General features: G+C 37.0%; 1 protein-coding gene across 2 annotated transcripts in view; it reads left to right on the top strand.

The window, feature by feature from the left end:
- Positions 1-23,231, top strand: part of GLIS3 (GLIS family zinc finger 3) — a 154,392-nt gene that overhangs the window by 31,079 nt on the left and 100,082 nt on the right. Inside the window, exons 2-3 of one of the 2 annotated variants that reach the window (XM_042875341.1) lie at positions 12,127-12,334; positions 16,997-18,122. In XM_042875341.1, the coding sequence (XP_042731275.1) occupies positions 12,204-12,334; positions 16,997-18,122 (1,257 nt within the window). In that variant the 5' untranslated portion in view covers positions 12,127-12,203. Of the gene's footprint in view, positions 1-12,126; positions 12,335-16,996; positions 18,123-23,231 lie in introns of those variants that run through there. The other variant, XM_042875340.1, reaches the window with a different exon arrangement.

The raw sequence follows: 23,231 nt of genomic DNA on the forward strand, positions 1-23,231 counted from the left end.
TCACTCCTGTCACTCTGTTTCAAAGCATCTAGGGCAAGAAACTCTTCCTATACATTCACCTGATGAAGGAAGGGAAAGAAGTAGCAATTTAGTCAATATAATATCTGGAAAGGGAATGCATAAGAAATAGAATCTCCTGTGAGCTGCCTGCAACCCTTATATCAGTTTGCAGTTGATTAAGCCTAAGGATTCCACCTTGCTAGGGTTTATCAGGGAGAAATATCCTTTTTAAAGCACCTGCTGGTTTTAAAAAAAAAATAAACCAAAAACCTTTCAGTAATGGTGCTTTAAAAGACATTTACTTTTAAAGTATTATTCAAGAGGCGCCTGGATGAGGAGCTACGAGATATGGTTTAGTGCTTGTGGTGCTAATAGGAATGGGAGGGTGGTTGGACTAGATGATCTTGCAGGTCGTTTCCAACCTTGCGATTCTGTGACTCTGTGATTATTCAGAGAGAAAGAAAAATACAGAATCATGGAACCAGAGAATGTCTTGGATTGGATGGGATATTGTAGACCATTCAGTTCCAACCCCTTGTCATGGACACGGTTCAGATCAGGCTGACCTGGGTCCTATCCTACCTGGCCATAGGAGCCTACAGAAATGGAGCATCCAAAGTTTCTTTTGGCAACTTGTTCGAGTTCCTCACTACCCTCTGAGTAAGGAATTTATTCCTAATGTCAAATCTAAGTCTTCCCTCTTTCACTTTAAAATCATTACACCTTGTGCTATCACTATTTTCAAGTACTTCCATTTGTTGTTCTTGCTGTTTCCTGAAATTATACAGCATCCCTTCTTTCTAAACTAATGACTTGCATTTCTTAAAATGCAATATGAAAAACCTAAGAAATGTTGTGACTGTTATTTGGTTAGATAATTGGATTTTTAATACCTGTCCAGTGTTTAATGTTCCTTTTTTTCCTCACACATTTTAAAATAAAATCACTAAGGGAAAACATTCCTTTTTTAACATTGACTTAAGTGATTTATTCACAAGTAAATTTGAAGTCTGGAGTGATATCTGAACTCCAGACACTCTCTTGGCAATGCTTTCTCTCCCCAGCCTGTTCCTCTGGTTTCCCATGCTTTTGCCCCTCCCATAGTAGTCCTCTGACATCTCTTCGGTTTATTCAAGTGTACAGGACTTGGCCAGGATGGATTTAATTTTCCTCATAGCATTCTCATACAGTGCTGTATTTTGTATGTGTGGCTAGACTGTGTTGATAACATACCAATGTTTTGACTCTTTCTGATTAGTGCTTGCAATGTCAAGGCTACTTCTCCAATTTCTTGCCCCCCAGAAATGGTGTGAGCATGGACAAGAAGCTGAGAGGAGACACAGCCAGACAACCAGCTCAAACTGATGAGAGGGGTATTCATGCCACATATTGTCATTCTCAACAGTAAAACCTGAGAAAATGAGGGAGGATGCAGGAGCGTTCATGTTGATGGCATTTGTCTTACTGAGTGACTGCTACGGGTATTGCGGCTTTCCTTGCCAGGAAGAGGCTGGATATCTGCCTTCTGATGGACAGTATTGAATAAATCCACTTTTTTTTTGTTTTGTTTCTGTGCATATCTTTTCCTTTCTTTTTTAAACTGTTATCTCTTTTCCATGCTGCTTTCTGGCCCTGTGCTGTTAAGGAAAGGGAGTGAGAGGGTAGACATCTGCCATCCACATCTAGGCACTGAAAATTCTGCCATCACAGGCTGCCAATATTCATTCATATCTGCTTGCAGACTTGGTTATTTAATGTTGCTTGAGAATCAGTCATATCAGAAAAAAATGTTATAGCTATTTCTCTAGTTATTGACTCTTTTCCATTGGCATAGTTTACTTTTCTGCAGTGTTATGGAAGTGGCTTTATTTTGTGTCTTCAGCTTGCAATCTATCTCACAACTACTTAAAAGCAAATGTATTTGTTGTTGTTAAATGAAGCTCAACAAAGAGTAAAGCTGAGTGTGTGTACCAAGAATAGTGAAAAACTACAGCTGCCTGTAAGAGGTGTGATTTATAACTATATATATGTATTTATATACTATTCATATTAACACAAGGCACTTCAAATCTTTTTTTCAGTGAAAACCACACCAGAATACTAGGGAAACAGGCATTAAATTCTATGAAGAAAAATAACTGAAGTTCTGTGTGATGGGAGTTTGAAAAATGATTGAAGCAGCTTATATAGTGAGGTTTTGTTTATAAATAAAGACTTTTGTACTTGGGAATTTAATTTCAGTGAAAGTCAACAGGATTAAGTCTTCAAAAAAATTACATCATTTTCGAGAGCATTTTTACTCTTACCTGTACAGCACATTCTCTCCATCAAGGTAATGTGAATATAAGTATCACTTCATTTTGTAGAAGTGTGGAGGAGAGATGTACAGCTGGGATTGTGAGCTTATAAAAAAGAGTTCAGTCTCCATCAAGATATTTGTGTGTTTTTGTGGCCTATAACAAAGGTACTCAGTGCAAAAAGCACATTTTCTTTTTTTATATCCCTTTGTCTGTGAACAATTCTTTCCAGTGCTTACAAGCCCATCTACTCACCAGTGTGTTGGTTTGCCAGTATGGTTTCCTGTGTCTTCACATCAGACCTTATTCAGTAGCCAGCTTGGGATGCCAAACCATCCTAACACAGCAGCATCCTTTTTACAAACCTGTGATTAAGATATAATTCTCTGGAAATCAGTTCTGACAAAAATGACAGCTCAAGGCATGGGATGGAGTTGTCTTTACAGAACCTGAGCCATTAGAGTGACTTTAATCCTCCCTGTTACTGCCCTGGCTTTATGAAAGGTAGATGGACTTACTTTGACTAGGAAGAATGAATTATTTTTTTAATCTTTTATTTTTGGACACAAAAACAAAGGACCTGGGAAATTTCAATTAATTGCCACTTGTGTTGATTAAATAATAAAATTAGAAGAAGAATATTGAAGGCTTTGAGAAGAGTGGAAACATGTAGTGACAACACCAATTTTAAGTATTTGTGGCTGTTGGCGTAATTTTTCCCAGGGCTTGCTCTCATTGACTCGAAGGGGGAAGTGTGGAAGGACAAGTGAAAGGCTTTGTTTGTGTCATGATCTAATAACGTTTCAGCTTTTAAGAAATCTAAAATGTCACAACTGCTGTCATTTCATTATTGCTGTATGCCTTTATTGATCATCCATTTCATAGAACAAGACAGTAGAGGAAATTTCCAGAGAAGTCATGGAAATCATGCAAGTGGATTCTAAAGGAATAATTTACTATAATTTCATATATTCTGAATTGAGAAAATGTGTATTCCACATAAATAGGCACACCTTTATAATAGAGAATAATCTCTTTATGCTTTATTTACATGTCTTTCTGAATTTCTAACTTGCAGACTTTAAAAAATAAAAATTACAACAATCACTTTGTGTTTGAATTGATTGTCATGAAGTTGGAACAACCAGAGGTCAGTGTATTAAGTTTTAAAATGATTCAATTAACATGTGTCAAAAAGATTGTATTTTTTTCTTTCCAAGTTTTTTTTTTTTTTTTTTTGAGCCAGAAAAGTTTCCTGTTTTGTGTGGAGATTCTCATAATGCTTTGAGATACTGCGATTGCAGAAATTTAGATTTTGATGATGTCTGATAGACATGCTTGAAATGCATATATCAGTTAATAAGATTATTCCTTGAAAAGACAATTGTATTTTTACTTACAGGTTTTTCTGAGGTTGTAAAATGCATTGTTACTTAATGAAGCGTGAAACTTTTAAATGAACCGTGAAAGCAATAGTTAAACTAATTAGCTGAGTACAAAGCTTCTTAGAATACATACGTTATGTGGGCTTGTTATTTCTGCCTAGTTAAACTGACAACTAGGATAAAGTTGTCTCATTATTGTTTAAGAGAAACAACATTAAACAGTATCTTGTTTTTAATACAAGAAAAGATAGAAAATTTCTTCTTTTTACTGCTCAGAAACTCAGGGACAAGGCAATTTTTAAAAGTATGCTTTAGTTATCCTTGAACAATTGACTTAATCTAGGAAACAAAAGCAAATTGAATGTTATTGCAAGTCACTTGCATTCCTACTTGGGTACTCAAATAGCCTGTTTCTGCAGTTCTTGCTTTCTGTGCTAACATTTGCCACCTGTTCTTATTTAGAATCACTGTTCAGCTGGTTGGTACTTTTTTTTTCCCCTCCTGCTTGTGTGCTTCATTCTCTTGAAGAGAATTCTCTCTTGCTTTCCTGAGAAGCAGTGTTAAATAACTTAGGCCATCTGTAAAGAGCTAGAAAGAATTAGAAAAATTAAAGATTGCACTTTAATTTTTGACAGAGCCTTTATTGCATGGTTGGTTGTTTTTCTTTTTTTCCTGAAAAGATATGTTGGATCATGGGATGAAATGGCACTTACGTGTAATGGTTCCAAGAGTGAGAACTGGCCCATGATAGAGTCAGGAAGGGCCATCCTCTGGTAAGGACTTCTGTGCAGCTGGTAGCAGGTTTTCCTAGAGCTAGACTATGATAATTCACTGGAGTTAAGGAAATCTTAATCAGCAGAGTGTGTCCCCTTACCCTTGGTGCTGTGCTGGATGGAGCTAGCATCTCAGTGTCTCAGTGGCAGAAGAGAGGAAAGATCATCTCTTCTCCTGGGACCTAGAGAAAGGATGGATGCTAACTCTGTTCCTGACTTTATCCATGATCCATACAAGGTTGTCTCTTTGCAAGGCAATGTTTGGATGCTAAGCATAGCCTGATGAACATAGTGGCAAGAAGTCAAAAGACATGTCAAAGATAGGGGATTGTTGCTATGATGCATTCCTTCAGAAGTCTTTTCAGTAGTGCTCTGTGCATGCCATGGTTACTGACAGCACAGCTCATACCTACCATTTTCTAAAACACTAAGGATGTGGAGATAATAGAAGATACCTCATTTGAGAATAATTTAGTTAAAATTAGGGGAAGAATTTCAGGAATGTAATGAAAAAAAATGGTAAGTATGTATTTCTGATAGGAAGAAATAATGCACAACATTTTACTGAAGGATGAAGCATAAGAAGGAAGTTTTTGTGGGAGATAAACTGTTACAGGATCTGGAGAATTGTTTTCCTGAGGTGTTTTCTTAGTTGACTGATCTTCAATAGGGAGATATATTTCCCTTCTAATTTAGTGCAGATTTTACAGAAGTTGAAAGTAAATTAATTCTTTCCAAAAGCGTTTCATCCAGGTAATGATTGCCTAATCCTGCTTTGTAGTGTCTTCGTGGTGATTCATTAGTACATGATAATTCTTCACTGATATCACCTGACAGCAATGAAGTTTTCCAAAACCACTGTTGAAATCAGTCAGCTTTATTTTTCAGTTAAGTGCAATACTGCCTAATGGGCAAAGTATTTATCTACAGATTTTATCTGGAGTCATACCATACGTAATGTATCAGGAAGTTTTAACAATAGTATTTTTTTTTTGCCCCTTCAATAGTGCCACTTACAATTCGTTTGAAAAAGAAGCCAACAGTATGTGCTTTCATGCATATACAGACGTAGACTTATGGTCTGTGTTCTTTTAGGTTAGATCCAAAGAGCATTTTCCCAGTGGGACTGAAAATAAATGTCGCTATCTCTGATTCCATTGCAATTCACTATATATTTTTTTTTTTCAGAAAGGCAGATTAAATTAAGATCAGACTAAGTTTAGTAGGTAGAAACTTACTAAAGCTAATATGAGTAATGTACACCACACAGAAATAGTATCATAGACCAAAGGTGTAGAGCAGTATGTTTTCTTTTGTAGAAGAGCATATGCAGTCTTAACACTGACAAAAGCAGGACCATATGAAAATAGGGAATACTTTAAGGAAAACAGATAGGACAGAATAATCTACTTAAAACAAGTAAGGAGTTACCCTTTACAACTAGAACATTTATATTTTAATCCAGTTAAACATTTACTAGTTTATGTAGTAGTTAAATGATAACTTCCTACATTTTATGCAAAAGAGGAAAACAAAACAGCTTTCAAGATAGATTTTTTTTAATAAATGGGAGGCTTTCCTCTTTATAAATAAAACTGATTCCACTTATTATGTGATCTTATAGAAGTCTTTATTTGAAAAATCTTTTTTATAGTATGCATTTTCACCTGAAACTTTCCTGAAGGTAACAGTTTCATAATATATTCTCAGTTTAGCTATTAAGAGACCAATGTTTTCATTCGATTAAATTCCATGGTTAAATTGTTCCATAGGTGATCTCATTGCTGTCTGCTTTAAACCAGCTGAGTTAATTACCTGCAAGGTATTGTTTTCACTGGTCAGTTCTGGATAATTTTTTACCCTGGTTCCACTTGAAGGGAGACATTGTTTTTAATTGTGCTTTGTCAGTCTCTTTTTGTCTCACAATAGAGTTTATGAAAGTACACGGTTGATTACTTCATACAATGAATGGCAAATAACATTGGAAATGAATACAAGCTAACTTACAAAGCATGCTGTGATAGTAAAGAAACTACAAGGTTCAAAGCATGGAAAGCTTTCACAGTGCATGCGTATTATTTTCTCATAATACAGTGTAACCATATAATTCTGTTCAGTGTATTTCCTCCAGATTATTTTTCTTGATTGTGAAGATTAAGCATCTGCAAACAGTTACACACCTGGGAATTGCTAATACCAGTGAGAATAATGGTCTTTCTACCTCACTGTTCGGAGTGTCCACTACCTGAAGTTTTAGATGAAATTTCTTATTAACAAAGCATTGCTAGTTCTAAGTTTTGAGTGAGTTGTCAGCTAAGATCAAATCCAGGAGGTTAGGTTAAAAACATAGAGATGTTCTTTGTTTGTTTTTTAAGAAGGCTTTAGTAATTTCCTTGTACTGTGATGATTTGCAGATTGTTTTCCACATAAAAGTTGTTCAAACTCAATTTTGATGGACTTTTATGTGGCTCACCTACAAGGCTCAAGGGACTCTTAAAGATCATCCTGTTCCAGCTTCCCTGCAATGGACAGGGTGATCTGTCACTAGATCAGGCTGTTCAAAGCCTCCTGCAATACAGCTTTGAATGCATCCAGATATGGAGCTTCTGCAACATTTCTGGGCAACTTATGTCAGTGTCTTGCTACCTTCATTCCTTATATGCAGTCTAAATGTACTCTCTTTCTCAAATAAAAACTATTGCTCCTTGTCCTGTCACTGTGGGTCCTGGAAAAAAGTCTTTTCCATCTTTCCTATAAGACTCTTATATATATATGAAAGGCCACAATAATGTCTTCCAAGAGCCTTCCTGCTCTTCTCTCCAACTCCCTCAGCATATCCTGGCAGGAGAGGTGCCTCAGCCCTATTATGATCGTCATGGCTCCTCTGGACCCACTCTAACAGGTTTTGGGTTTTTTTTTTTGTTTGTTTGTTTTTTTTCTTTTTTTTTGTGCTGGGGACGCAAAACAGTATGCTGTACTCCAGATTGACTCTGAAAGCAGAGGAGAGGGGGAGAATCGCCTCCATTTGACTGCTGGCTGTGCCTTTTTTGCTGATGAATGTTTTTATTGCATTATCATTTATAGACAGGAAGCATAGTTTACAATTACAAAGGTTAGATGAAGCAGTTTCATCGTACAATATGACTTACTTGACAGAATTAGTGAGTTGCTACTCTTGGCTTGGAAAAGTAGGTGAAGAAGCTGTTTTTCAATCAATATTATTCTGTGTTTACACGGAAACTTCATTTTGGATTCTGTCTCCAAAAAGTATGACAGCAACATGAATTAAGATGAAAATCAGTGTACCCAAATTAAACTAATCATATTTTTCTGCATTCCTTGAACATTCTTCAGAAGTTTTGTGGGGAAATATTTTTGCATGTCAAGGATGAGTGAAGCTTACCTATTAACCAACTACAGAGAATAAATAAGGAAAACAAGCAAACCAAGGAATGAGGAAATGAATTGATTAAACTATTTCCATAAAATATTTTTACTGTTTGTACTTGTTACCTATTACTGTTAGTTATTGATAAACAGTGTTTTTTATTTATGTGTAATATGGTTTTTTTGGAATATATGATGTGCTAATCATCTGCAGTTCTTTCTGTCATACAGCCTGGGCTTGATTCCTCCTCCTATTCTGTTTTATAATAGTGTTGCCTTTATTAAGCTACCTCCTGATTTAAATCTTTGTGTATAAGAAAAGAAACTAGTTATTTTGCTCATTTTTGCAATATTCTTTTCATGTGTTTTTCTCAGAATCTCCAGTGTCACTCGAAACCTTCCAGTGTTCTCTGGAGATTTTCCCATTCATCTCCACTTGTGTGAATTCAAAATGTTAAGGAATTCCTAGTTGTCCTTCCACTGACCCAGACTTTTCAGGCTTCAGGTCTGGGGGATCCTCTAGCATTACGTGTATGTAATGCCAAAGATGATCCAGGACCAAATCATTCTTCCTAGTCAAAACTATTCAAAACTTTTGAGCACATTTTATGACAGCTTACCTTATACTGACCATCTCAAGTGTTCACACTGCTCCCGTTGAACTTTGTGCTGATTCAGATGTGGTCTGTACTCCTGCAGCTGGATCAAAGCCAGCATGAGCTTCGTGTCTTGTGCCCTGGCTTAACTCAACACACCTGTGATTGTCTGCGTGTCTCATCAAATTAGTATTGCTTGATGACCTACGGGGCACAGATGAGATATTGATGGTGATCTTGTAGCACATATACACCTCTAAAATTGTTGATAAAATGTTACGACTTTGTTAGCAGTAATCTTTCACTTTACGGTATCTGAATGGTGGGAACTGATAATAGGATCTTTCTTGATTCTCCCTCTTTTTTTTTCCCTTTAATTTTATGAATGGTCACTTTTTTCCCCCATAAAAACAAATGTTTATCAATGACATAAAAAATGAAGACTTTTCATTGTGCTTCTGGACCAGAAAAATGCTTTGGCAAATGTTTATTAGGACCAGAGTTCTATATTAGTTCTGTCTATCATCCAGAAATAAAATCTAAAGTACTCTGTTTCTCATTTTTTCCATTTCAGTGACAGCTAAGCAGACTATCTTTGGCTTTCATCCTGAGCATCGCTGAAAGGGCTGGTTATACGCCGATAATAAGAGCAAAACTGCAAGGAAAACTGGGATGTATTGAGGATACCATTATAACAGTACTGGATTGGCATTACTGCCTTTTCTGATTTTTTTTTTTTTTTTTTTTGAGGGTTTTTTTTCTAATATTTACATTCCAAGAAATTCATGTTTAATCATGTATAATTAATGACCTAATTTTGTGGTTACAGATTGTCATTTGGATGGACTAGGTAACCAGTCCCCAAATGAAAATCAGACAAGTACAGAGACCATAGACTTTTCATTTCCTGAATATGATAAACTAGGTGTTACAGTTACTATAAAAACCTGTAGAAAGTGGCTTTTGTGTGAAGGGCATTAGGTTGTCATCTAGGGAAGAATCAGAACATCTTTACTCAAGTTAAATAGTAGTTTGCTATCTTACCTAAGCAGTAAACCCTACAAGCTTCCCAACTGTGTTTCAGTGTCAAAAGCAATTAAATTTTCATAGAATCATAGAATAGTGTGCATTGGAACAGACCTTTAAGATCATCTAGTTCCAACCCCTCTGCCTTCCATTAGACCAGGTTGCTCAAAACCCCATCCAGCCTGGCCTTGAATGCTTTCAGGGAAGAGGCATTCCCAGTGTCACTGGGCAACCTGTCCCAGTGTCTCACCACCCTCACAGTAAGGTATTTCCTCCTAAGAAATTCTTCTTTCAGCTTAAAGCCAATTCCCCTCATTCTGTTGCTGCATTCTCTTATGATATGTCCCTCCCCAGCTTTCCTGAAGGCCTCATTTCAAGTACTGAAAGGCTGTTATAAAGTTTCCCCTGGAGCCTTTTCTTTTCCAGTCTGCCCCATCTCTTTTAGCCTGTCCTTGTAGGGGAGGTGCTCCAGCCCTCCATCATCTTTGCAGCCCTCCTCTGGACATTCTCCAACAGCTCCATGTCATTGTTTTGGGGACCCCTGAACTGGATGCAGTACCTCAGGTAGGGTCTCATGAGAGCAGAGGAGCGGAATTGCCTCCTTCAACCTCCCAGTTATGCTTCTCTTGATGCAACCCAGGCTACGGTTGGCCTTTTGAGCTGCAGGTGCAGTTTTCTATATTATTCTAGCAAGCTTCACTGCCTTACATATGCTTTGATGCAGGAGATCTTTGTCTCTAGACAGTGACAATACCTTTCTTAAAAACAGCTAACTCATAATAACTACATAATGTGCACACATACATAGGTGTATAGCATTGTGTATTTTGTGATGTGAACATGTCATGCTAAAATAATATGAGGAAGCATTCATATTATTACTAGGGTCAGCTTATGCTTTTTTTCTTAATTTTGCAGCTGGTTTCCTTTTAGCACCCTCTAACATTGTGGAAACTATTACTGTGTAGCACTGATTCAGCTGTAATGAGTTCAAAATGCAAATTACTGCACAGAAAAGAAAATAAACTGCCTTCTCTTATTCTTTTGATTTAATTGAACATCTTTGTCGAAAACACAGAATAATTCCACAGATTAAAAGCTGCTTTTCTGATACCCCAAATGAAGTTAAATACAGCACAAGGAATTCTGCGTGAATGTTTTCCCTTGCAAGCATCCAGTCCTTCTAATTAAATTTCAATTTAGGTTCCTAAATGTTGCTGTCATTCCTTATGCTTAATTTTTCACCTAGATGCAACATTCTTAACTTATGTTTCTGAGTAGTAGCAGTGAGCAAGTTGTGTTTATTAAAAGGTGCTGACATATGTCATCCCAAGAAGTACATTTGGGCAGTATATAATGTGTTATATAATATATGTGTATATATAATATGATGAACTTCTAACATCTTTAATAGACAGTTTGGTCTGAGGATCATGTATGTACTCCTTACATACTTGTGAGAAATCAGTGGTTTGTCAAAGAGAAGAAGAAAATGAGAAAATAAAGACCTCCAAAACAGGTCTTGTTTTCCTTTTTAAAAATAGAAACCATCACCTGAAATTGCTATGGTGAATAATAGAATTTTAAGATAAACCCATCTCCTTGGATGAGGAGGGCTATGAATGTCTTAATGCACATCTTCATGGAGTTCTCAAGCAATCTGAAAACACTTGTGAAAAATGAGTGAGTTGTACAGCTATCCTGCTCTAGGTAGTAGTCTGAACACAGAGAAGCTTCTAGAAATGAGAATTATCCAATTATTAACTTCCAAATATTTCAAATATGATGGAAATAATTATCTAATTTCAATTTATTTCCAATATCTATCCAGTATCGTATCATGTCCTAAATTTTAACTTTCCCATTTTTATGCGTTTTAATTCAGGGGAATTAAGTCAGATCACATAGTACACAGAGCGTTTAGCAGTTGTGTCCCACTTGCCAGCTACTCCTATATAATCATCCCATGCTAATGTGTAGCCACCAATTTTGAGTCATGGCAGCAGTGTCTGAGAGCAGATTGTGGTCTTCTAATGGAAATGCAGGATACCTTTCTGATTCAGCTCTAAGTCCTATCTCCATGCCTCTGTGGAATGTGGGGTTGCAGCTGTAGCTCTCTTCTGCCAGGAACATTGTGCAGTATGTGCGTTTTGCCACGCCAGACTTACCACAGGGGTAGCAATTTGCATGCATGCCCATAGTCCCCTTCCTTTTTTGATAGTGGTAGGAGTGATGGAATGATTTTCAGTTTCTTGGAGCTGTGAGGTTCTGCACAATACAAGGTTGTTTTCCTGCAACCTCCTTTTGTTCTCATTCCATGGAGAAAGGTCTGTTACTATTTGGCAGTCCTTCAGTTGAGAGCAGATCTTGCTCCCAGAGTGTTTCTGTGGTGTTTTTTTTTCTGGTGGGTATCAATGATATCTAATTTTTTGTTCATGTACTTTAACATGTTTTAAATGTGCATCATTCATCAAATCTTATTGGGAGGATTGCTTTTTGTGTTTGGAGAAGTTTGCAAAATCCTTGTGTTGATCATCTGTTTCATTCTCCTCTGAAGATACTCAGTTCCAGTCATTATTCCTGTTGTACAGACACTTTGAGTTCTGTGACTTCATCATGTGCTCATGGTAGATGAATATTAACATGCCTTTTTTGCTTTTAGGAGGTCTTTGTTATGGATCCCAATGCAAGTCCATTGGAAAAAGCAGCTGCAGCAATCTAGTAATCAACAGCAGTCCCATGACAGTTCAGCAGCTGGGACCTGTTTTGCCTCCTACTAGTCGAGTTTCAACAGCATGCAACCAGATCAGCCCTCGCTTACAGAGGTCTATGGATGTTTCCAGCCTGATTATTCCTCCATCAGATACAAGGTCCTGAGTTAACTTTTTTCTTTTCAGTACTTAAAGAAGAGTTGCTTTTTTATTTTTTTTAATTATTATTTTCCTATCATTTAAATGGTAGCCTTTCTGATACAATGACATAAATGTAGCTCTGTTATGCCATGGCAAGTTTAATTAAACTAAATAAATCCGTAATCACAGTGGCTTGGATAATTCATGTCAAGGAGGAAATGTGGCTAGAACTATTCTGTGCTTGATAGGGCTTTTTTCTGAGATGAAGACTTTTATAATCACCTAAGCATATTTTTGTACAGAAAAAAAAAAAAAAAAAAAAAAAAAAAAAGCTGGAGACTGAAAATGTTAAGGAGAAAGTAGAAGCACATCTTATGGGCAGTTACATATTTTAAGCTTACCATAACATTAAGAGTGTTATGCTGATGCTGACCAAGTGACAATAATGTCTGATAAAATAACTTTTAATGCCCCAATAACACTTTTCTTCTCTCATCAACCACATTTGCTTTCAAATCGTTTCGATCATTAACTTAATTGTATCAGTTCCCTATCTGCACTGCACGAGCAGTTGACAGCATATGTTCCATATACTCCAATGAATTTTGAGATTATAGCTATGGATACAACAGGCAAACATGAGTGAAGGGAAAACACTCATTGTTTAGTTGGCTTCCATACAGCTACAGTAAGCTCGTCCCTATACTTTAGTTAAAAATACAGTGAAAAAATAATCCCGAGTGTTATGTCAGAAACTACGCAGCCAGTTCTGTAGATGTGACTTGACCAATAGTTGCCTCCTGAATCTAAAATATAGCAGTTCTTGTTCACAAAAGATCTCTTATTGTCTAAACCCTATATATATATATAAATATAATATATATATATAAATATATTATATATATATATATATATAATATATATATATATATTTACATTTTACTATATCACTTTATTGAAAGCTGAGGAATGATCTTGAAATAATTAAAACTGTTATTATATAACTGGAAGAAAATCTTGCTACAATCTGTAATATTCTGGGACATGTTGGACTGGATGATCCTTGCGGGTCTCTTCTAGTTTGAGATATTCTGATCTGCTCTATTTCTGTCTCTTTAGTAGTGAAAACTGAGTCCTCTGGGACAATTTAGAAAATGAATTGTGCTTCCTTTATAAACATGTCAGGGAAAACCACTCACTGCTAAGCTAATAAAAAATGACAGCTCCAGAAACATGCCTCTATGTCAGAGTAGAAATAATAGAATGTAAATATCATTAGAGTATATTACCTACTTAATACTCCGAAGTTCTCAGTGTGCCTGTAGAGTTTGTTATATTTACATGAATGTATGGCTATGTGTACTATGTCAACACTGAGTTATACGTTTTTATTTTAAAGAAACATTTACTAAGGGTGAACTGAAGTTGAAACTCTGGCAGAATTCAGGTTCTAGTGTTTCTAGAGTCTCTTTTAATGATTTATCAATGAAGACTTTATAAAATCAGTTTGTCATACAAAGAATGTCTATTTCAGCAATTTTCCCCTCAATTTGGGGCAAAACAAGTTTTTAAGTTAGATTTTAATTTACAGATTGTGTAAACACTTAAAAAAAAAAAAAATGTTTTAGCATTAAACTGCATTTGCCTAAGCTGGTTGTTTAAACTAACTTCATAATGTGTTACAGGCTGAGAGCCTTCTCTGCATTGTACTTTTCAGGATGCATCATGACCTGTGCTCTGGAAATTCAATCCAAAACAGATTGTGGATTGAATTTACTCAAGACAAAATGACTTGCCTTGATTTTTCCTGATAGGCACAAGAAGGGAAAGTTTGCTAAACTATTGTTAACTACAATTAATCAGATTTTTGTATATACACCAGAAGTGATAAAATCTTCATCTTTTTTGAGTTTCTGACACACCTTTTCAGAGGAGTCAGTTATGTTGAATGTCATCAGATCTCTTTGGATGTGATCTATAAGATAGCAGATATGTCTCTCCCATCTAGAAAAAATGAAGCACAACCTCTCTTACGGATTGTGGATTTTTGGAGAAATCATATTCCAGATTACAGTCTGATTGTAAGCCCTTTCTATTAAGTGATGTGGAAGAATTTCACATGAACATCTAAGCAACAGCAAGCCTTTAAACAAATTAAACAGGAGATAGTTCATGCAGCAGCCCCTGAGCCAGTCTGGGCAGCCAAGATGTGAAAAAGAAAAAAGTGATCTACACTGCAGTTAGAGAGAATGCCCCTCTTAGAGCTCCTGTAGAAAGCAGCAGTGGAAGCTCAGGGTCATCCCTCAGGGTCATCCTCTAGTGTTTTGGGGTTGGGTATATAGAGGATCTGAAGTCCTCTACAGTCAACTGAGATACTGGCAGCATCTGAAGGGTTCTGATCTGCTTTGGAAGTGCTTGGTACTGAAGCATAACTGCTCTTGGTACTCTGACTGCTTGTGCTGCATTGGATTTTCAAAGGGAGGGTCCCCTCCACACATCATGCAGCTGATGCTTTGTGGAGTAAATAAGCCACGCTGATCTGACAACTCAAGTTTTAGTAGGAAACCCCAGTCACCCAGGAATCTCAGAAGTAATCATGGAATAACCCAAAGGCAAAGATTTCAGAATATCTTTAGAGGAGGAGATAATGCATGCTGAAGAGGCCCCATTGTGTGTAGTGTGTGAATTGCCAGAGTGAGAAGCAATATGCCTTGTTCACTGATGAGCCTGCCATATCATAAGAAAACACTGGAGGTGGAAGGCTGCTATCTGATGTCCTATGTGACAAACAGCAGAAAATGCTGACAGAGAAGGTGAATTGAGACAATTTGCTGAAGTGAAGGCCAACCAGCTGGATTTAGATATTGCTGAATGTGAAAAGCAGACAATGTTCTACCTCCACACTGACTCACGTATAGTGGGAGATGGCCTGCAGTGATGTTTATAGCAATGGAAGTAGAACAACTGGCAGTACAGAGCTAAACCCATCTGGCCTGCGGCACTGCAGAAAGATATTGCTGCCCAGATGGAGAATGTGGTTGTGAAGGTATGTCACTAGATGCGCATATACCCAAGAATGCTACTGAAGAACATCAGAACAACCAGCAGATGGACTGGGCTGCTAGAATACAAGTGGCTGGGGTAGATTTGGGCTGGCAAAATGAGGATGAACTGTTTCTAGCTCAGTGGGCCCAAAGGAATATTCTATACCATATGATATTATAGCAAACTAAAATTATAAGGAGAATTGGCTGGAGGAGGTAACTCCTCTGTTTGTGATCTGTTGTGTTGACTGATGTTGATCCCTGGCTTCACCTACCAGTAATTCTAAAGTTAGGTGGTTTCACATATCTCCATTAAAACTGCAGTTAATTCAGACAGAGTTGTGGTGCAGACATAATATGCAACTATGACCCTTAACGGAAGTGTCTCATGGATCCTTGTCTTGTGGAGCCTTATCCCCTGAAGCAGAGTCTGTAAGAAAATTGTGTAGAACTCAGAAGCAACAGCAATATTACTTATCCTGAGTGAACTCAAAATTTGCTTACCTAGTACGAAGATAGTGAAGTATGTAGAATTTTTCTGTAAATGTGCTTGTTGTAACTCTGTATGTAGGAAGAAAGAGATGGGACTTATTTCTACTTATCAAGAAAGAATTGATATCTGTTTCTGATTGTTTTCTTCATGGTTCATAGTTTTTGTTCTATGAGTTGCAAATCTGTGGTAATAAAATTATTATGTAAAAAACATTATAAGTAACTGACTGTAGTATCTTACCTTTGTAAATAAGAATACATTATTCCTTGTCTGCATGACTATCTTTGGATTTCTGCATGTAAATATTCAATATATTGTTTACTTAGAAATTTAAGAAATATTTTTAATATCTGGTATTTACAGTACCCATTACAACTTACTAGCTGTCATTTGAGAAGTTAATTTGACCTGAAATCTATGTATGATAAGAGAAAGTGCTGCTTTTTTTTTTTTTTTTTTTTTTAAACCTGTTGGAGAGTTGCAGCATAAGCGAATTTCTTAGTCTTTCTGTGACAGGCCAACAATAACAGTAAGATTAAACTTTTGTGAGAAAAAAACTGACTACTGACTTGAAAGGAAACACATCACAAAATAAAATTAAATAAACCCCTTCAGCTAGTTCTTCTACGTTATTGACGTATTTTGTTTGTTTTCTATAGTTAGATATAATCTGTACAATCCTGAGCTATTTCTGTATTGAATAATATTTCTATGAATTACAATTGGCAAAGTCATAAAGGTTAAACATTTATTCTTTATTCAGTTTTCTTCCCTTTCTTTGCTAGCAAAAATAATAGACGGTCATGTCAAGTCAGTGAGCTTCATACAAGGCAGGAGCACAATGCTTTGGCTTCAGAAGCTAAAACCCATTTACAGTTATATGAAGGTTTTAAAAAAAATTTAGTTAAAGTTCAATTACTAAGTGTCTTTTTACGTATACACTGACTGTGTATACCTGCTTGTACATTAATGAAGAATGCAAAAATGTGAGTAACAGAAGTTAGGAAGAATTTATACATTGCTTTTCTTTAGTTTTAAGTGTGTATGAAGATGGAAGAACTACTCCACAGCAGTACATACACATTAAATTTGTATTGTTTAAGTGTCTAACTGCTTACTTAGTTTATTATGCCTTTGTTGCAGGTCACAGTTGTCACATAAGTCTCTGGACTCTACAACATCAAGCTTGTCAGAAAGTTACTTGACTTTGACTGTTAAGCAAGAGTGGTCACATGTGTATGGGATACTTCATTCTCTTCCACTTGATCAAAGTTTACAAAATGGCAGTGTGCTGGCGGACTTACTAAATATTCAACCTGCACCATCTGTATCCAGTAACTGGATATCTAGCCCATTACCATCCAACCTACTTGGCATGGAAAATAGCCACTCCCCTAATCTTAGTGCTTGTCATTCCTTCCCCCAGTCTCAAGCTGCCCCCTCCAAAAAGAAAGCACTCTCTCTGTCTCCTCTGTCTGATGGCATTGGGATTGACTTCAATACAATCATTCGTACATCCCCTACTTCTTTAGTGGCCTATATCAACAGCTCCAGGACTTCACCAGCTAATGTTTCCCCACAGCCTGAGGTCTATGGGCATTTTCTGGGAGTGAGAGGCAGCTGTATACCCCAAAACTGCTCTGTCCCAGCTTACCAGAAGGGACTTCTCATGGCTAATTGCAACATTGCCTTCCCAGAGTTTGTTGAGAATGGAGCTGGTGAGTACCAGCGAATGCAGCAGCTCGAGCAAGTTAGCCTGCAGACAGACATGATGACTAACATGGTGGTCCAACAGGGCATGTTTCCCATGGACAGCCAAGCAGTGGATGCCCTGAAAAATGAACAATTGGATGACTTCTCAGGTCACACTATTGATATGCCTCCTCCACCCCCACTGCTGCCACCTACTCCACAAGGGCCACCACCACCGTACCATGCTCACCAGCACCAGCTTCCTCAAAGTCTCCCTGGTCATGTGCACCCTCTGCAAATGCCTCCTTCTGCTTCAGACCCACAGCTCGAAGAAGATGGAGACCTGAATAATTTTAATGGCAAACATGGTTGTCGTTGGATTGATTGCAACATGCTATATGATCAGCAAGAAGAACTTGTGCGACACATTGAGAAGATTCATATAGACCAGAGGAAGGGAGAAGACTTCACGTGCTTCTGGGCAGGCTGTCCAAGAAGGCTCAAGCCATTCAATGCAAGGTATAAACTGCTGATTCACATGAGAGTTCACTCAGGAGAGAAGCCGAACAAATGCACAGTAAGTCTGAATTCTGCCTCTCTTACCCTTAAAAGACTATTACTTACAAGAATGCTCAGAAGTTGTAATTCTGCTTCTCATAGGTAATGCTAATGTGGGTTATTTTTAGGTAATGTCTATGAATAAAGGTCTGCTCCATCTTTCCATCTAGAAAATGAAGGTATTCTTTAAATTGATGTGTACTGACAGATAATGTTTGACTTTTTTTTTTTCTTAATTTAAAAACCTTGTGGACTGCAGAAATGAGATGGTAAACTTCAAAATTTGAAGCTTAAATTATTGTCAGTCTCTGGAACTGCATGGATCACGCACAGGAAAAAAGTAGTGCAGAATAAATGATATAATTTGTCCCAAATACTATTGCATCATGTTATTCCTCCTTAACCTGTGTATTTCGTGTATTTTATAGGGCAATAGCTTGTGTCATTACTAACAAAAAAAAAAAAAACAAAAAAAAAAAAACCAGACTCTAAGCTCTGTTGTGCTGAATACAGTAGGAAAAATGACATAGGATAAGTTCTCTGCTCAGATCTTCTAGTACTGAGCATTCAACCCCCAAAGATCTGCTGTTCTGTCTGCTTTATTTAGAGATGCTACAAGCTAGTTTCCTGCATACATAATGGAAGGTGATAACATAGCCAGGAAACTCTACCAATCAGCTGATGTTTGGACTCCAGTGAATCATCAGTTAACTCTCTAATTCAGATTCCTTGCTGGCTTTACACACAGGCTGCGTTTTAGATGACAATTAACTTACCTCACTAAGAGCGCATTTGGTGCCAACAGAAAGTGCTCTCAGCAATGCTGTTCCCAGTCCTTAGCACAACCTAAGGAAACAATGAATATATTTTTTCTAGGAATAATTGCCGATCGTAACTTACTTGGAAAAAAAAAAAAAAAAAAAAAAAAGTAGTCGCTATGAAATGCTGTAAAGTTCTGAAATGTAAGTTGGAGCAAAGAGTCTGATTTTGTGTTTGTCTCACTGACAATTCCATTCTTATGATTTCTGACTTATTCTAAAGGTTTGCTTATAAACTTAGAGGAATTTTTTTCTTTAATTTTTTAAATTTTAAAGTGCCAGTCTTTAGAGAGGAGCTATCATCTCAGACTTAACTCTTAAATTTAAAGGGTGAGGCAGAGGAAATGTCGTACATGAGAGCTTGAATTCAGGTTCTCTACTCTCAGAATTTTTTAAAAAAATATCCAATATATTGCTTCTTTTTTTCTTGGGATGTAATGGACCATTAACTTCAATTCTTCCTCAGGTGATCCTTGTCAGATTTATGAGAAGACAGACAGGGAGAAAAAGTACTTATCAGAAAACCATAAAACAGTTTTTTAAGGCAGTAGCACATAGGAAAAAACCTCAGAGAAAGACATCAGCAGATGAGTGAGAAGAGACAGCAGTATGAAGAATGAGAGCAGAAACAGTGAAAGAACACTGAAGAAAGAGAAAATTATCTGAAATCAAAACTGACTGACAATGCCAGGGATGTGGTTTTAGATCAGGTTTGTGTGAAGTAATGAAGAAATTGGGTGACTCACAAAGCCGTAACATTCTTTTGCATAACTTCTATTCTACATTTTCAGACATCTCTGGTTGGTTGGTGGCTGAACTTGTCAGAAAGAGAGTAAATAAATTGTGAAGTTTTCCATTTGCTGATAGAAAGACCTAATGGTATCTGATGGGAGAACAGGAAACACAAGTTGTTATATAGTCGCAACAGAAACAAACAGAAGCCATTCATGGAAAACGTGATTCTATTAAAAAATGTATATAGAGGAAAGGAAGTGAGAAGGACAGACAAGACAACCAGTTATAATGATTGTGCTGTGCATTACTGTATTACTACTTTAGAAAGGAAGTGTGGATTTAAAGCAGTGGTAAACACACTAACAGTTTTTGTTCAGGTGCTTGACACTGATTTCCTGAGGATTATAGGTTTAATTAATACTTCTAACATGCTATGGAGAACTTTCCAGGCATCGAAATCTAATGGCTTACATGAAAATATGAGCTTTTGAATGTTGAGAATCGTGCATTATAGAATAGTTGTTGGATTATTTGTAGTGAATAAGTAGGAGATGGTAAAATACTTGTTTGTGCATCTGTTTGCACTTTTTAAATACCTTGTGAGAAAAATGCAGATATATGCTGAAGTGTTTAGAGGTACTAAGGTATTCTTGATTTACAGCAACACTCATGTTTTGTTTAATATGTTTTTACTCCTACTTAGGAGGATGTAAGTGACAATATGTAAAGAGATCAAGCAGAAGGTTTGGTTCTGTGCGTTTTTATAGAGTGCATTACACCAAATTACAGAATCACAGAACTGTAAGTTTTGGAAGGGGCCTCCAGAGACTCCAAACCCCTGCAAAGCATGCCTCGTACAGCAGGCTGCATAGGCAGGCATCCAGGTGGGTCTTGAATATCTCCAGAGAAGGAGAATCCATAACCTACCGGGTAACCTGTTCCAGTGCTCCGTCACACTCACTGTGAAGAAGACCCTCCGCATATTGGTGTGGAACTTCCTATGCTCTAGTTTATGACCATTTCCCCTTGTTCTGTTCCCACAGACCACTGAAAAGAGGTTGGCCATGTCTCTTTGACTCACACATGTAAGATATTTATTAACATTAATTAATTAGTCTTTTTTTCTCAAAGTTGAACAGACCCAGGTCACCCAGCCTTTCAATTGCATAGCAGTTGTCTTCCAGACTTCAGTGAGGTTCTTTCAAGAAGAACCCAGCAGCCAGGAATGATTCCTCAGTGATACCATTAATTTCAGTGACAAATCTTGAATGCATTTTTTATATGTACATCTAAATCCTCAGCCAGAATAGCCTGAAGAATGTAAGGAATACAAGAATCAGCTTGAATTCTCTTTCATTGCATTTGTCTTGATTAGCTGAGGTGGCATTGTGGAGATACTGAAAGCTTGTGTGTTTTTGAAGGTACAGATAAATTGCAGGGTAGATTTCCAAAGGACTTGGATGATGTAAGGATTAAGCACTGTCTGGAGTGTAGTCATAGTGGACTCTCCATACAGGGAAGCTTCTTGGACAAGTGCGTTACCAATTCAGCCAGTGCAGTGGAGTCCTTTTTTACAGTTCCGTAATTGCTGTTGATCTTGTGTTTACAGTGCTTAAATAGTTGCTGAAGATATTTTTCTGAGCAGTCCTGCTTTGAAACTGGAAAGTCTTTCTGCAGGTAGTTATTGTAAGGGAATAAACTGAGTCTGCAGGTTACTGAGCTAACAGAGGGAAATTTGGGAAGAGGAGCTGGTGAAGTTCCATGACTATTTTGTCTAGAGCTGCCAAGGGACTCAGTCAGCTCTGCTAAGTACATCTGAGATTGCTAAATATTGGAAGAGCCATATGGCAGTTGTTTTTTATATCATCTTTATCTTCTCCGAATGCTTATTTCTCTTGTCTCTTGAAGACAGTTTTGAGTTACATTTGGTACTTTCCTACCACTCTTTTAAGATATATAGCGACTTTACTCCATGAGCATTCAGCTGTGGAGAACTAACAAGCATCATTACAAAGTTCAACATCACAAGTAAATCATTTCAAGAGATGTAACCGTAATAAAAATTCCTTTTCAAAAGCTGTTTCTGCAAGAAATGTTGAAATGTTATGAGTGCCTGATATGAAGAGTGGTAATAAATAATTACTTTCCAGGTCTTTTTCCCCTCTTTGAATGTTTTCTATTGGTCATGAGCCGAACAAGCTCAAGAAAGAGATGACAATATGCCTTTATGAGTGCTCTTTGTTTATTTCTATAAACATATTCAAACAAAACTAAATTGCTTTCACTCTTTTCTATATTGTTTACTGTTCAATATTTGCAGAGTTGCCTCCAAGAACGATCAGAGGTAAGCATCATGCAATGACAGTATTTTTCTTCAAGGTCTGTCATATTGGTGGATGTATTTTACTAGTAGTGTTTTGATTTCTGTTTTAAGAAGTTACAGTTATGTGAACAAGCATATCTGGGCCAACAGTAAAAAATCATTGATTCTAATTAGGTTTTATCACATAATGGAAAAAGACAAGGCTCCTTTTGTTCTGTGAAAAGCCTGCTTTGCCTGCTTGCAAAAATGCATGGATTTCTTTCCAATGGCTTTACATAATTGGTATGACAGAGTCTCACTTCTGTGATCTTACAGTTTCAAGTGATCAGACACACTTGTCGAACCTTGTTTAGAGGAGTTGATGGTAATCTGTTAGAGAAGTTGGTAGAAGAAGTCTGCTTTGTTTAGAGAAGTGGGCTTATATACACACTGAATATACACTGAATTAAGAAATATTTTTGTTGAAGCTGCTGAGATTATCAAGAGTACTTTTTTGGAACAAGCCACTGTTGTAAAACAAGGCTGTTGATCTCTGGCTGACTGGCCAAGACCTGCCTTTTGACTGTCTGGGCAAACATGATCTGAATCCATGGTACTTGTTAAGGGTATAAGCTGCTAAGCTGTGGCACTGGTTTTCCTTCTTCAGCAGTGGAACAGGCCCATTTTGGAATAACTTGTCAAAGAAAGAGACATATAGATTAAGCGAGTGCTATAAAAATCATTGTAATTGAAATAACAGTCTAAGCAATGATTGAAAATCTACAAGCATGTTATCATTTAAACTTAGAGTGTTAAACTCAGTTAGATCAGTATTTGTGGAGCATGCACTGAGCACATGGCATTTCAGTGAGTCAATAGAGAGCTTGGTTCCAATTAAGAGTGAACTATCTGCAAGATTGTCAATGTGTTATAATTGTAGTTAGGTTTTTAAAATTTATCTGTTTTGTTTTTGTGAGAGGTAATGTTTCCTCTGATGGCAGAAGCCTGCTGTTTCTGATTCTGATTGCTAAGATCTACAGAAAGGCCAATGAATGCAACAGTAATCTCAAGTCCTGAGACTGTATCATCACACATCTTGAAAAATTGATTCTTGATTAAGACCTCTTCGAAACTGCATCTTCACCCTTCATACCTGAACCGATGGAAAACTTCAGAGTTCATTTTTTAATTTGTTTCATGCTCATGTGTGCCAGATACATAGTGGTCATATGTTGAAGGTAGTTTTTGCAAGATTTAGAGGCTAGCAGAAAGG

This window comes from Lagopus leucura, unplaced genomic scaffold (assembly GCF_019238085.1).
Source record: "Lagopus leucura isolate 7727_CA_CO unplaced genomic scaffold, USGS_WTPT01 Super-Scaffold_100014, whole genome shotgun sequence".
In the NCBI taxonomy this organism is placed as follows: Eukaryota; Metazoa; Chordata; class Aves; order Galliformes; family Phasianidae; genus Lagopus; species Lagopus leucura.